General features: G+C 43.1%; 1 protein-coding gene across 3 annotated transcripts in view; it reads right to left on the bottom strand.

The window, feature by feature from the left end:
- Positions 1-2614: 2614 nt before the first annotated feature.
- The window catches only part of Dyrk1a (dual specificity tyrosine phosphorylation regulated kinase 1A), a 136071-nt gene continuing 122088 nt past the window's right edge, over positions 2615-16597 (bottom strand). For all 3 annotated transcript variants that reach the window (XM_008853041.3, XM_008853042.3, XM_029556102.1), the window contains 3 exons: positions 12326-12632; positions 11348-11472; positions 2615-5905 (listed from right to left, as the gene is read on the bottom strand). In XM_008853041.3, coding sequence (XP_008851263.1) covers positions 5285-5905; positions 11348-11472; positions 12326-12632 — 1053 coding nt within the window. In that variant the 3' untranslated portion in view covers positions 2615-5284. The remainder of the gene's footprint in view (positions 5906-11347; positions 11473-12325; positions 12633-16597) is intronic.

The following is a 16597-nucleotide window of genomic DNA, read 5'->3' as shown; positions in this document are numbered from 1 at the left end:
GGCATCTATTTTCAAACTGGCGCACGCAGATGTAGCAGCTTATAAGAACACCAAAATCACCCTTTTCCCCAGTTTGTTTCCTGGTCTGCTGGACATGTAAAGTGGGAATGATACCTCAGGACACTTCACCTCACCACGTCCTGTCTTCAGAAGGCCAACGCTTGCCAATGATGTACACAGACCGTCTCCTCCAGTTACTTCCCTCCATCATGCTTGGTCTTTGAACACAGAGGCACTTCACCCGAGTAATTCATTTCTGATGGCATTAACCTTGGGATGTGGCAACCTTGGGATGCACTCCAAGACTATACCTTCCAGGCTGGCTTTTCTGCCCACGCCCTGAGGAACCAGTACTCACACGCTGCCCACCACCCACTCTACCTTTGATGCTCAGCCTCATCCTACGACTTTCAGCTAAAGAAAATGGGGCAAATGTAGCGATTACTGAGCACAAGAGTAGAAGAAAAGCCCAAAGGCGACCATTTCAGAAAACATAATTAGAAGGGTCACCAGACAAACTGTACGGAGTAACACTTACTTGGCCTTTGAGTTGCTCCTAGCTACGAGAACACGTGGCAAGCCACACTGACATAGCCACCTCCTGGGGCCTCACCCCCAGTTAGGAGCCTGTTCCACTCACTTGCCTGATTCTTCATCTTCATTACCACGTCCCCCCTACCCAACGTGGAAACGTGAAGGTGCATGTTCTTAGCCAGCATGATGCTTTCCCAAGTACTCTGTTCCTTTAGAACCCAACCCCGCCCCTAGACACTACTGGGGTAGGTCTAGGAGAACCTGCTGGAAGGCTTATCTGTACTCCTTGTTTCTCTCAAGTACTCAAGTTTGGTGAGGTGGCGGGGGAAATCACACGAAGCTATAAAGTACCCAACTAATTCCTGCTCCTTTTACAGAAGGACATACAGTAAAGGTGAGAATTTATGGGGGAAACCTGTATGTGGAAAAAAGTGTTAAACAAACTGAAAAGCAACTGATTATGTTTAAATCAGATCCAGTGGAGAAAGCTTTGTCTTTGAAGAGTCAAGGTTAAGAATTTTTCGAAGTGACAGCTTATGCTTAGCATTAGGAATGTTAGTCACTAAACAAAGTTTCAGTGCAAAGCAGCCTGGTTCCTTAGCTCTTGTTGCCGAGAGCAGCTGAAATCTAGGACCCTGGGCAAGGCTAACACCAAGAGGACAGACAACAGCAGACTGCTCACCTCACTCAACACCTTTCCCACAACACAGGGGTCTGGAGCTTTGCCCAGGAACTTATTTATAAGGCACAGCTTGGCCTGTGTGCAGGGCCCAGTGGGTACCCGGGGCAGTTCTCTTCGGCGCACTTACACAACACCACTAAGACATTCTAGGGGATGCCGAATGAGAGCAGCTCTCGTCTTCAGTCGCCTCCCTTTTTCTCCATACTAAGACCTATGTGATGCCTGTATTCGCAGGGAAACTAGCCAGGGGGAGCTGTGGGCGGGGGAGTAAGACAACTTCTGCTCTCCTTTTCCTGATGACTGCTCTGCAGCAGTTCCAAGCAGATGTAAGAAATCTGACCTCAGTATAACAAAGCCGTTCTCAATTTCCCAACTTCATCCAGAACATTAAGGCCAAGTTGTGCATTTGGAGTAAACAATTTGCTCTATTGTACACGATCATCACTAAAAGAAAAAAACAAAGACACAAAAGTGACAACTGAATCTGAATTCTCAGGGCTTGCGAAACCCAAGAAGGCCAAGCAAAAGGAATTTGCTTGGGGACCAACACAGAACTCAGCACTTACCATCTCAGACTCACATGTGAGGAGGATTTCCCTACTCTAAGAACCTGGCAACTTAACAACACACAAGCTGGGGCAAAGGACAGAGGCAGAGGCCCAGAAGTCACTTCTGAGGCTTTAAGTTGTTTTTATATGTAGTTCTACATTTATTAGATAAAAATAGTTCTTGGGTTTTTTTTTGTTTTGTTTTGTTTCATTTTAGTCCAGTTACCACAAAATGTGCCCCTTACCGGAGTAAGAAAATCTCACAGCTTAAGACAAGTAAATGGAGCTCTCCTTCCTGGCATTTAGCTCAATGTTGCACAGCCAAGCCTAACTTCACAGTCATGCACACTTTTTAAATCAGTTTCTTACCTTCTGAATGCCACCATAATAGATTTACACAGGTTAATATATAAAAAGAGTGTCGGTTAGAAACTGATGGACGGTGTCAGGAGTGTCCCCACGTGGATCTGAGGAAGGAGGAGGGGTGGCCTTAGGAGTCCTCCCTCCCTTCATCCCAGCAGGTGAAAACCCAAGAAAACCCCTGTAATCCTCAGTCCTCCAAATGCTCAAACAGTAGTACTGAGAAACAGAACTGTGCATGTGATAACCATTCAGATAAAGAATCCATTTTAAAAATCGAATGATCTGTTAAACCTCCAGTTTTTACTTTCAAAGATGTTTGAAGCCTACGTTGTTGCAACTCAAATATTTTTCTTTTTACACATTCGACCAAGTTACGCTCAGTATTCCCATCAGACCTGGACCTGGATAATTGCATAGGAAGATTCTTTTTAACTAGGTTTACATTTTTCCCCTTAAATTAACTTTTAAAAAAGCATAGTAAAGAGTCTGAGGACAAATTATTCAACTGTTTATCATACATAAGACCGCATGACTATAATACAAAGGGGGTTCTTTTTCATTTAACGTTACAATATACACAGCAAGTCCGGACTAGATCTTACAATCTGAACACAGGTATTTAACCTTTTCCATGCTGTTTATGTTTACAATGCACAGAAGTCCTGTAACCAAACTGTGTAGTAAAGCACACAAAACTGGACTGTAACATAACACAGTGTGCAGAAGCATTGGATTGCAGGGGTTTCTTTATGTAAATATTGGTTTAAAAACTGCTTTATTTATTTATTTATTTATTTATTTTGGTGCTTGCTAAAATGTGGCAACCAGCACAGAAAAAAAGTGACCTGACCCATCTGGTGCCTTGGCCTTGCACTTTGTACTTCTGAACAGCAGTAACTACTGAATTCCTTCTGGTGTTGCTATACTCCAGATGATGTCCTTTTATTTACTGTAAACCTTTATGAACTACCAAGTTCAACAACAATCCACAGGCTTGACATTTAATTACAAAATAAATATGGATTTCCTGGTTAACAACCAGTTTTCGGTGTTTATAAAAACGGGTACTTCCAAGTCTCCATTCACATTTACAGAGTTTTAGGCCTTTCTTTTGTCACTGCTTACATATAAAAACCTGCTTTTGTTCAGAAAAAAATTGACCTAGTCAGCCACATGGAGTTGACCAATAGAAAGTGACATGGTGTTCTGCTGAGTTGTTTTGAACAGGGTTACGGCAGAGGTAGATTACTGCTTCTTTTGCTCCTGGACAGGTAAATTACTATATCTTCATTCTCCCAATTCAACCGCTCAAAAGTATAACACCCTAAAATTGCTCAATTTAAAATGGGAACACAAATTTAGCAACTGCCAGACTGTGTTACATTAAGGCAGCATAATCTCAAAACGAGGCACCTGTTAAATACCAGCCTGCTCACTTCAGGTCACACTGGAGTTCTGCTTCACTCCTGCTCCTAGTTTGGACCTGTTGTTTCAATCAAGGTCTTGCATTCAAGTTTACAAGCAGGTTAATCAGGAATACAAGAATCAACTGCTGGCTCCACAACATTTGGATCCAGTGTCCCTTTCCCTTCCGAAGCCTGAACACATTTAGAATGTGACAGATGTTGTAATCTTGAATTAGATGTCAATCTATTATGTTCAGTACACAGATTGCTGTAAATGTATTGGCTATGGATTCAACAACAGTTCCAGTTTTGTTTAAGCAATAGTACAGCCATAATTTTCAACTGACATTTAAAATGGTCTAGTTACACCTTGTGTCAAAGTGCAGAACTGCTACATTATTGGTTACAGACATCTATGTGCTATAAAAACAGCTTTGGTACAATAAATTATCAAAAAAGAAAATAAATTTTTGTAAAATTCACAGCATAATTGTGAGGCAAAAAAGCAGTCACATAAAATTCTGCATTTTTTTTAAAAATGTTCAGGATGAACAGAAGACGTCTTTGTGCAGAAGAGATGTGGAGACACCACGTGCCGAGAAAAAGCAGAAGAAAAAGTAAAAAGCAGGAAGGGACACAGCTGTAGCTATTTCCATCAGAGCAAACCACTACCTCTGTGACCTTCAACCAATAAGGAAGTCAACTTTATGACGCACGCAAAGTGACCTTGCAATACCTTACAATTAGTGGGTCACAAAAGTCTATTTTAAAAGAAAGGCCTCTTGAATTACCCATTCTGTGTTTTCAGCATTAAGGACTGTCTGCAATAGCATGTCCACAAGTGATTGCATCTGAAATGGTAGGCTCTTCTAACTTCCAGTCCAAATCCATAAGGCCAAAGGTTATCCCAAAGACCACCACTCAGACCTCCCCAGGACTGGCCACGACTGACCCGTTGATTGCTTCTCAGTGCACCTCGGTGAGGAGACCAGTCATGCTCCATATTCCTATCCTCCCGGGGCCTCTCCCACAGGAGACCCACAGGATCCCATGTAATTGCTGCTTTGCTCCTCAGTAGGTTCAGATAGGAGAGTTCTGATCCCCGCCACTTAGCATGCTTAATGTGCCTTACAAACTGCAACATAATCGTCCCTTTCATACAGCTGAAGATGATGTTTGTGTAAGCTGGAGGTCCCTCTTCCTTACAGTACTGCATTTCCGTGCCCAAGTGTGTTTAGAGGACATAAAAATTGAAATTTCTTACCCCACCCCGACCCAAAACAAAACGGGAAAAATAAAAGGGAAAAAAAACAAACCAAAACACCCTCATGGGGCCCTTTATGCAAATTATGTGCAGTGCCTTTTTATTTTAAAATTAGTTGGCAAATGACCAAGACTGACATCTGAACATTACCTTTTGTTGGATTAAAAAGAAAACAAAACCAAAAAACAAAACCAAAAAACCCCAAACCACTATGACTCGGAGACGGCAAGTTAAAAGGGGAGGAGGCAAAAAGAGGTACCTCGGAGCTATCCCGTGAAGATGGGTTTGGACATGGCTCTTAAAAACTTCATTGTCCCTTTGCAATCTTTTCAAGTTAAAAAAAAAAAAAAAAAAAGGCAGCTTTGCCCTCTTGTAGCGGTTCAGTGTGTTAATCTCCTTCTGATTCAAGCAGCTTTGCACTTTGTTTTTGGAAAAAAACACCACTTCTATAAAAACACACAAGAAACAAACTCAAGTTTCAATGTAGTCACGAGCTAGCTACAGGACTCTGCTGCACACAAACTCCTGTCATGGGAGACTCTTCTCTATCAGCCCCTTGCCTCATGGCCAGATGTCCTTCAGTCACATAATGTGCAGGACCTGTATTAGCAGAAAATTGGTATGTGGGGTGTCCAGCTATGCCAGTCTCTTGGCGGGGATTGGAGTAGACGGTCAAATTAACGTCCATAGCTCCATTCTGTCCAAAGTCCAAGGTATTAGCAGCCACTGGGCGGTTCTGATAGGCCTGATTGCCTTGATTACCAGTAGAGGAGGAAGATGTTGAGGAAGAAGTCGTTGAGGAAGACAGGGATGTCATGGAGTGGTGACTGTGGCCAACCTCCATAGAATCCTGGGTAGAGGAGCTATTTGTTGGAGAATTGTAGACCCTTGGCCTGGTCCGGTTACCCAAGGCTTGCTGTCCATGGTGGTGGTGGTGGTGGTGGTGATGGTGGTGGTGATGTGAACTGTTTCCATGGTGATGATGCAACGCATTCTGCTGAGGGGCTACATGAAAGGTTGTTTCTTGAACAGGATGAGTTTCAACAGTGACTTGTGTAGGAGCTTCAGTGCCTGACCAGCCAAGGGGAGCAGGGAACTGCTGACGCACCTGGGAAGGACACATTTTGAGAGGATTACTCAGCATACTCTTTCCAAGCTTAACTTACCAAGTACACATTTACACTTATCAGGGAGACAGGATTTCTCAGACTTTAAATGTTTAAATATCTCTGTAATAAAAAATCCCATGCAAGTTCCAAACCCAAAAATACTTTACCCTAACAGTGGCCAGTTTTAGAGAGTGTGTAAACAGAACCTTGTTTCACTCTTTCCTTGGGAGCACTGTCTGTGCCAGGGGGTCAGTAAACTTTCTAAGAACCAAACAGTACTCTCGGTAAGTTCAAGAAATCCTTTTCTTTCCCCCCCATAACCCCTGCTCTGTCCATCTTTCTTGACACAACAGTGGGATTTATATCCACTCAGCTGCTCCACAATTTCTCCAGCTGAACCCAGCACCAAGTACTACTGAGCCACCTCAAATGGGGTCCCAAACCTGGTCTCTTCTCCACCTATATCACCACCACTTAGCCTGGACTAATGCAAGGGCTTCTTAAACCAACCCATCTCCATCTTCACCCTCTCCAACATGTTAAAAAGTATCAGGAATATCCTACACCCAGCGTGGTGCACATACACCTTTAATCCCAGCACTCAGGAAGCAGAGGCAGGCGGATCTCTGTAAATTCAAGGCCAGCTGGTCTATATATGGAATTCCAAGCCAGCTGGGGCTACAGGGAGACCCTGTCTTAAAAAAAAAAAAAAAAAAAAGAGTATCAGGAATAGCCTTTCAAATACAAACTTGATTATTTCCCTGTTTAAAATCCTTTAGGGGCTGGAGAGATGGATCAGCGGTTATAAGAACACTATTCTTGCAGGAGACCTGGGTTTGAATCCCAGAACCCATATGGCAGCTAACAACTGTCTGTAACTCTGGTCCCAGGGAAATCTGACAGCCTCTTCTGACCTCTGTGGGCATAGCATGACACAGGTGCACTTACCTACATGCAGGCAATACACATAAAATTAAAAATGAAATCCTTTTGCAATTCTTCACTGAACACAGAAAAACAAAATCCTCCCAAACCCTCATGTGCCTGCTCAATTTTCCACCGCCCATTTCTTCAACCTTCCTTTGCCCACTTGGGTTCCTATTCCCCCAGACAAGAGCTTACACAGCACTTGTGCTAGTTCCTCCTGGCCAGAATATTTTGTTTTTAATCCTTGCTTGGCTGTCTCTTTATTTTCACTTCAGTCCCAGAGCTTCCGGACTGTTCTGGCTAATGTTTCCCCAACCCTCTGTGGAAAGGCTACTACTGAGTGTCATCCCCCCTCCAATACAGTTTCTGATTCTGAGCATATGGATGCACCACACTTTATAGGCTCCTTTGTACTAGACCTGGCCACATGACTAAATTTTCAGCGGATAAGAGTGAGTTGAGATGTCACTGCCAACCTAAGTCTAGTTAAGTCTTTCTGCTTGACTCCATTCCATGGGCAATTAGGCAAGTTGGTAAGACTGGGGCACAGAAAACATGTCAATTTTGTGAATACCCACTAAACTGTTACATAAAAAGAAGGGGGTAAAAGAGTTCTTCACATTTTTTAAGATACTATGTCTGAGTGGTGACAGTTGTCTGTCTGCTCTGTTTTTGTCAATATACCTCAATCCAACAAATTAGATGTCTCCTTCTCATCCCATCATCCTTGACTGACTGTGCTAGGGGCTGAACTAAGGGCTTCACAAACACTAAGGAAGCAACACCTTGGAGCTATACCAAGTGTTACTTTTCTTGAAATGAAAACATCTGTAATTTTAGTCTTGTTTCATTGTGTTTATTTGTAGCACTGTAAGCTCTGAAAAGGCAAAGGCTGTCTCTACTACCTGTGTCAAATACAACCTATTCAGTAAAAATGATTTGAAAATGAAACTTTAAGAGATACTCTTGAAAACCTAGCAGGAAAAAATACTAGCAGAGTCTCAGAGAAGAGAATGCAGGCTCAACACCATTCAGCTGATTGGAAATCAGAAACATTTTGAAGACCATTTCAGAGTTTCAGATCAGGGACGTTCAGCTGGTAAAAGAAAGCAAATACACCAAAATATTAAAAAAAAAAAAATCTCTGAAATCTGAAACACTTGTTCCAACAACTGAGATAAATACTCAAGCCCACGCTATGGAAAGCCCCTACTGACTGGGGATAAGCGCCAATCCTCACAATCCACCGAAAACCTCGGGCGGTACTACCTCATACAACAGGTAGATAGGAGAGATTAACAGTAACAAAACAGAACAATTACAACAATGTGCTCTGACAATGGCTATGGCAACTCAGTCTTTCTGAAAACCCTTTAGTACGTTCCCCATTAGGTGCTCTGGAATCACTGCCAAGTACACAAGGGCTAATGGAACAGTCTGGTGGCCAAGACACCTCCTAAATGACTAGAGGTAGGTCATGGAGACTGCATGGACAGGCTGAGGGGGACAAGGCGGGACGGGTGAGAGTTCATGTCACTCACAAGCACACAATGGTTAAAATTATTATTCAGAGTTTTCCATCTAACATTTTCCAGCCACAGCTGTCTGGGTAACAAACACTGTGAAGGAACAAAGCGCAAACAAAGTGAGACTATGGTGTATGTCTTGTCACTCTTTTTCTGTGTCTGTGTGTTGTCAGTCTGCCTGGGGCTTACATATTCTAGGTATCTATTCTACCACTGACTGTACTTCCACCTCTGTGATGATTTTTAAATAACGAAGTTACCCAAAGTATTAAGTTGTAAAATCATGCAAAGGACAATTTGGTACTAATTACCAAAATTGTAAGTCAACTTGCTCTGACTCAGCAATTTTACTTCCAATCATGTTCATGGGTTTACATCACAGATTAAAATGCATGTGTGACTTATGTGTACAGGATTTTTATTTATTACACCACTGTAAGTAACAGCAAAAAGTACTGTAAATAAGTGAAATGCCCATCAATCAGGTTTGAATATTTAAACAATGTGATACTCTGAAACAATATAAAAATAAAAGCTCTCTCATACTGAAACAGAAAGAATACCAGAGTATGCGTATGTGCACGTGAACACACCGACACACACACAAAATGCAGCAACAACAACAAAAAAATCAGAGTGCACTGGTGTGGTGGCACACACCTTTAATCCCAGCACTTGGGAGGCAGAGGTAGGTGGATCTCTGTGAATTCCAGGCCAACCCCAATACAGGGAGACCCTGTCTCAAAAAGAACCCCCCCCCCCAAAAAAAATCAAGAGTTGCCAAGGCATGGTGCTGCTCGTCTTTAATCCCAGCCTTCAGGAGACAGTGGCAGGCAGATGTCTTTGAGATCAAGGCCTCGGGCTACAGGGAAGACCATGTCTCAAACCAAAATCCCAAAAACCCCCCAAAACTCAAAAACAAACCCCAAACCAACACAGCAACAAAATGAGTATGTGCTGGGTGCAGTGAAGCACGTCTGCCAACTCCAACCACCTGGAGGCAGGAGGATGACCATGAGTGAGGAGGGCCAGCTGAGGCAAGACAGCAAGAGCCACCTACAATAATCAAGCAGCTAGGTAAACACTGTGAAGCAAAGCAGTGACTTCTGTCACACACAGATGGGAGGCATCAGGTGTGTTCTAGGGACTTTCTCCTGTGTTTACAGTGGAGCATATCTGGAAGAGGAAAGGACAGTCCAAAACAATTCTGGGCGGCTTCTCAAAGTAGGGCACACCTAAGAACCCAGGTGCCAAGAAAGTCTAAACTAGCAAGAGCAAAAAGGGTGCTCCAGGTCATGCACACTGGCAGCAGGGAAAAAGCACCAACACCGAGTAGGGACAGTACAAGACAAAGAAACCTCAGGGTGAGGATTTTTCAGGGTAGAGGACAAAGAAAGGCCTGAGCAGTGGCCGATCACAAAGAATCATGACCACCACAGTAAAGGTGCTGAGCTCTGGGTACTAGGTACAAGGGAGTCAGAAGCAGTGTAAAGGAAGGGAGGTCGCTAGACTAGACTCACATAGTAAGATTCACTTGGCTGCAAAGAGGCAAACGGGGCTGGTGAGCAAACAAGGGCACAGAGGAAGAGCAGTCGGGGTATTCTTTATAGCGACACAGGGCACAAACAGCTTACAGAGTGGGAAGAAACACAGGCATGGACAAGAAGTCCCAAATTCACACTAGACCAAGTCAAAGATTACCTCCCCAGGCTCCGACTTATGACAAGCAAGTGGATGAGTTCAGGCCCTCTCTCCATTCCTTAAAGACAAGGAATCCCTGCGGCCCCAGCTGGCCTGGAACTTCTTGCTAGGTGGTCATCCAATTTCTCTGCTCTTCTCTGTAAAGCTGTGCTTCAGGTTTTCTCCAGTGCCCACCGTTTCTTAGTTTCTTAGCAGCATTTGACAGTGTTGACTTCTCCCATAGGCTGAAATGCTCACCATCTAGTTTCTTTGGTGGCCTGCACTCCTCCCCCCATTTCTGTCTTTCCCTAATTGCCCTTTTTGTATGTTGCTACCTACCACTGAACCTAAGTGCACCTTGAGGGTGCAATGAGCAGGTCTCTTCCCCTCTGCACACTTCTGCTTGGTCTCACCCTTTCTTCCCAGTCACTGTAGTTACTTAGTTACTACTTTAAGGCATTTCTCCTCCACCTTCATTTCTTAAGAAATCCACACCCCCACCCCCTCACCCCTGCTCATGTGTTCGAATACTTGGTCCCGGGCTGTGCTATCTGGGGAGGTCGTGGAACCTTATAGGAGGTGCTGCCTTGCTGGAGGAAGTGGCCTTGAGGCCTTCCAGGCAGGCTCCGCTTCCTGTTTACTTTCTGTTTTATGACTGCACACGCAGTGTGACCACAGAGCTGTCTGCTCCTGCCACCATGTCCTCCTTGCCTACTGCCATGTCTTTCTTGTATCCTTCTGGAACCATGAGCCAAAATCAACCCTTTCTCCTTTAAGCTGCTTTGTCAGGGCATTTTATAACAGAAATCAAGTAACTAAGATGGTATCTAAACATTTTTACCCCCACTGTGCACTCTACTCGAATTTTAAAAACTACTTTCATAATAAGCTTCCTAAAATAAGTTTAAAAAGCAAAGCAAAACAAAAAATGTCATGGTTAAAAATCTAATCACACACTAATCCAGAAACTAGGATTCTAGGTGTTACAGGACACAAGAGGCAGAAATCACAGGTTCAGGGAAATTTATCTATTAAGTCTCAATTCCCACTATAAAACAGGGATCAAACTGTATGAAGTTCCAAAGTTGCTGTGGCAAATAGGGTAAGCAGAGAGGATGATGTGCGGACTGATGATGGGGGTGTACCCAGTGTTCAACAGATCTTCAAGAAGGGGAAGTTTCCAAGATGTGCTCCTTTAAGTCTGAAGTTCTACCTCCTCAAAAACAAGGATGGCATGAGCCTTCAGACTCAAAGACACGGTATTCTACAGCCCTTGGCAGGTATTACTTCAATGCTATGACAGCTTACCTGGGGACTGTGAGTCTCACAGTCCATGGCCTGGACAGCAGCTGTGAAGTGGCCACCGCTGTGCCGATGCTGGTGCGTTGGGTCTGACCTGGCTCTCCCACTGTTGCTTGTTCCTGATGATCCACCTTCAGTATCAGGAAGGACAACTTGTGAGTTTAAAGTTAATTCTCTTCAAGCGGCATTCTGAAACTACCCCATTGAAACTCCAAAGTACGGGGCTGAGAAGGTGCTCAATGGATAAATAAGAGCACTTGCTTTGCAAGCATGAGGACCCAAATTTGAACCCCATGCATCCATGTAAAAAGACAGGCATATGACTATAACCCAGCACTGTGGGGCAGAGATTGGAAGATCCTAAGAGCTCACTAACTAGCCAGCCTAGCCAAAATGGCAAGCTTCTTATTCAGTGAGAGACCCTGTCTCCAGGCAATAAGGCAGAGAGAGGAAGATAGCAAATGTCCTACGTCAGCCTCCCCATGTACATCCACACAGTCACGTGCATACAACCACATACCACCCACTTGTCCACCCCCCCGCCCCCAACAAAACCTCAAAGTGTATCAGTAAGAAGAAAAGGCTATAGTATTAGCACACAGTATATACATCACAAAGTTATTGGGATCTCAGACCAAGTCCACTAAATACAACCAAGTTTGCCTAAGTTAGGAAAAAACTCAAGTATATAGAAAAATAATTCCACTTACAAAGCAATTTAATTTTGTTCCTAACTATCAGGCAAACAATTATTACATGCAAAACTGAGTTTTGAATTTGCTACTAACTACAAAGATGAGGCGCTGTGTTTTCAGGTGACTGAACTCAGAGCCATGCACATGCAAGGAACAGATTTAAGTCAAATAATCATTTGCTACCCATTCGAAGACAAAGCAGTAAAGTTATAGATACTTTAGAAGAACCCCACACCGGGAAGCGAACCCAAACCACGTAGGAGCCTAGCCCAGAAATGACCGCACAGACCTGAGCTGGACGAAGTACTGGAGGTGGTGCCTGAAGACTGGGACTGCTCCATCGCAGGGCTTGTAGACACACTGTTACTTGTGTTTGTACCTTCATCAGCTGTTTTCTTGAAAAAACTGTGCTGCAGGGCATAATAAGGTTGAATCCGAGTTTTGGGGTCATAATCAAGCATCCTTAAAATGAGGTCTTTGAACTTCAAGTAGTCAGCTACTGTATGACCCGATTCCCCAGCACGCCGCCCACCAGGCCCTCCTGTTTCTACTCCAAGAATATTATGAAGTTTACGGGTTCCTGGTGGTTTATATTCCTGTAAGAAAAGAGGACAAAAACTTTAAGTTTGGTGGAGTATGCAAACATTTATGTAACTTAGCCCCAATGTCTAAATCTCACATGTGGAAAGCCTTATTAGGAAGAACGCCTTATAGTTAGATCTCCTGCTTTTTCACACACTACTTAAACACATGGCTACAGAAATCTAATATAATTTTGAGACCAAAACATGACTACAAGGATCAACGTAGCTCATTGGTAAGCCAACCGCAACTCAAGCTAGAGACCTGTTTTATATAGCTTCAACTAGAAATAGATTTCGTGTTTTTCAAGGTTGTAAAACAAGCAAGCAAGCAAACACAAACCAGAACATGTAACAAAAATTCCAAAAGCCAAAAACATTTACTGAGGGCTCTTTCACGGAGAACGCATGCTAGTCCTGCCTATCTAGCCCTGAGCTGACACTGTTACATGCTTCACTTAAGAAGCCCTGCCTCCCTAACAGTGACTTGTTAAAGCTGTGAGTGCCACGCCATGCTCTAAGTAAAGAAGCACTGGTCTATTCCAGCTTGCTCAGGAGATAAAGTGAGAAGCAAATTATTCATGTCTTCTTTTACGTTTCATAAACTATTTACCCATGTGTTGCGAGTTTCCTGAAAACTCATTTTATAAAAGAATATAGCATAACCCTTAAACTTTCTATAAATATTGTATTTAGAACAGAATCACTGGACTTTTAGTAGAAATTTGTGAGACAGTTGTTTACTCTAAACTACGAAGCAGGACAAGCCACAAATGCAAAAGCCCAGCACGCATTCTTCCACTGAGCCAGATTCCCAGCCCCACACGCCACTCCCAGGTTGGAAGAACCCCACACTGGGAGGAGGGGCAACCAGGCCACAGGTGCAAGCAAGGACAAGCCAGCCTAGTTCCAAACCACCCCAGAAGAGGGCAGAGGAGCAAGAGGAAGAAAGACTTCATAGGCAGAACCAAATACGGGCTGCCAGTGGGCAGTAATATATACTGAGCATTAAGAGTCTCCTTGGGGCCCAGCTCACAAACAATGGTTAAAGGAGCCTAAGACAGCAAACAGAAGCTATGTAACAGCACACAGCCCAGACTGAGATCATGTTAGCCCTATGCTGGAGGCCTGACAGTATGAGAGGCATGTCTGTATCTCATAGAAGAAAACTGCATTTCCACCTCAACTGTTCTCAGATACAGAAAGCTTGATGTACATAACAAGTTACAAACAATGCAGTCCAGAATTAAGCACAGGGAAAAAGGTTGTCAATCCTTATTAAAAAATGGCCCAGACATTGTAATTGACAGGAGGATATTTTAAATAAATAATGTAAGGAATATAGCTCACCAGGGCAACATATGTGAATAGATGAGGGAGTTTCCAAAGAGGAAAAGTATTTATGAAAGATCAGGACAGGGGCTGGAGAGATGGCTCGGTGGTTAAGCGCACTGACTGCTCTTGCAGAGGACACGGGTTTGAGTCCCAGCACCCACATGGCAGCTACAAACTGTCCTTAACTCCAGTTCCAGGGGAATCCAACACATTTGACCTCAGTGGAATTGCATGACATGGGTACACTCACATGTATGCAGGCAATACACTCATACACATAAAAATAAATTTAAAAAAAAAGTAAATTATAAAATATATATATATATATATCAGGACAAACGAATTCTCACACTGATATAACACTAGCTGTGAAGAAGCTGCTTCACTGTGCCACCGTGTGGAAGACAGGATCACCCTGGGGCTGCTCCTCAGGTGCTCTCTACCTTCTTTCCTTTGTAAGACAGGATCACTCAACTGGCCTGGAATTGACCAAGCAGGCCAAGCTGGCTGGGCACTGAGCCTCAGGGATCTCCCTATTTCGACCTCCTAAGCTCTGGGATTACAAACATGCACTGTCATGTCTGGCTTTTTTGTTTGCTTTCTTGTTTTATGTGGATTCTGGTGACTGAACTCAGGTGTTTGTGCTTACAAAGCAAGCACTTTACCAACTGAGCTGCTTCCCCTAGCACTGTTTAATGGTTTTAACGGTAGACTAGATTCAGAGCACTGGGGGGGGGGGGGGGGGTCAGGATACCTAACAACAGGGCTTACGCCTTTAGTCTCAGCACTCAGGAGGCCAAGGGCATGCAGATCTCTGTTGAATCTGAGTTCAGCCTAGTCTCTGTAGCAAGTTCCAGGCCCGAGCTACTTAGCAAGATCCTGTCTCTTCTCCCCCCACCACCAAATCCAATTAATTAATTAATTGGAAAGTAACAGTGACCTAAAAATAGTTAACTCATTAATTAGTTAGAAAGTAACAAGAGTTAAAAACCAAAGCAAAGATATTATCCAAAATCAAAACACAAAAGAAAGTGCTACTCTCCTCCTGCGCCCCGCACTCAGGAAGCTGAAGCAGAAAGACTGAAGAAGCTCCAGGCCAGCCTACCCTCTACAGCAAGTCCCCGTTTCTACCAACCTATCTACCCATCCACCCCACAAAAGAAAACAAGTACAATGAATAAACCAACAGAGACCTCTGGATAAAATCAAGCATGACTGTATGATACATGTAACTGGAGAGCTGGACAAAAGACTAAACAACAGTATTTGAAGAAATAACATCTGAAGACTTTGTTTAAAAAGGATGAAAGCAGCCAATCCACAAATCTAGGAATTTCAATATACTTTAAGGAGCATATATACAAGAAAATCTTATGTAGGTGCCTAAAAATCAAGCATAATGATAAAATGTTTAATCACCCAGAGGGATAGGGAACCACATTAAAAATACAGAAACAGTGGTAAGAGTAAACACGGGCTTGTCTCTACAACAATCCAGAAAGGGCCATAACCTCTTTTTTGAGGGGCTGGGGCATGTCAATCAGGTCTATATCCATGGAACACATTTTAAAAAGACAGTGGATAATGGTGTTTTCAAATAAAGGACTGCTGAATTTGTCAGTGTAAGTCATTCACTAAAAAATAACAAGGGAAGAAGCTTCAGGAGCAGCAGGACAACAGGACATTGTCCTGCTAACATCACCTTCCTTTTTGGTTCATTTATTACTATTTAATGTGTGTGAGTGCACCCGTGTCCTGCAGTGCCTGAAGAGGTGAGAAGAGGCCGTCTATCCCCTGGAACTGGAGTTACAAATGGTTGTTAGCCACCATGTGGGTGCTGGGAACTGAACGAGGTCCTCTTTAAGAGCAGCCAGTGCTCTTAACTGCTGAGCTGTCTCTCCAACCCCTAATAAGAACCTTTCATTTGTCTCAATCTTGTTCATTTTCTACTTCAAAAGTTAATGTGTTCTGAGGCTTACAATATACAGAAGTAATGTTAACATATAAACAAGTGCACAGGCACTAGGACAGTCACATAGAAGTGACATGAGACTTGAGGGTAAATTGATATAAAAGATGCATGTTACAAAACAACACTAAAAGTTCTATACAGAAGTGAAAAATAAATAGAGGAAATGAAATAAAGCACCAAAAAGCACTCAATAATTCTAAAAGAAAACAAGGAAGAAAAGGTGGAGCCAAGAAAAACAAATGAACAAAAGACAAACCTTAACCCTAGAGCTCTGAGTAACTAAGAGGTAAATACTCACTGTAAAAGACAAGATACTAAAATGCTCCATCTGTATGTTGCATTCAATCGTGTTTTAATATAAAGATATGGGCAGGTTTAAAGCAAACAGGCACTATCACCACCACCCAGGGCTACTCCTCTGAAACTGTGAGCAAAATCAACCCTTCCTCCCTCAGGTTGCTGTCCACACTGGCACACCACTGAGGTTAGTGTTCCCTTCTACTACTCACAGAAAACACACACACATCATCTTGAAAAAAATGTATCAAACTTTACACATTATCCCCAGACCACTGCAACAAAGCACAACTTTCATCAAGAACACATGAAATAGTTGCCGAGACATTACATGCTATGCCATGAAACAAGACTCAATATGTTTTAAATGAGTGAA

The sequence above is a fragment of the Nannospalax galili genome, unplaced genomic scaffold, assembly GCF_000622305.1.
Source record: "Nannospalax galili isolate Female #2095 unplaced genomic scaffold, S.galili_v1.0 scaffold447, whole genome shotgun sequence".
In the NCBI taxonomy this organism is placed as follows: Eukaryota; Metazoa; Chordata; class Mammalia; order Rodentia; family Spalacidae; genus Nannospalax; species Nannospalax galili.
Note: the sequence above shows the minus strand (reverse complement) of the source record. Positions and strands in the feature narration are given on the sequence as shown.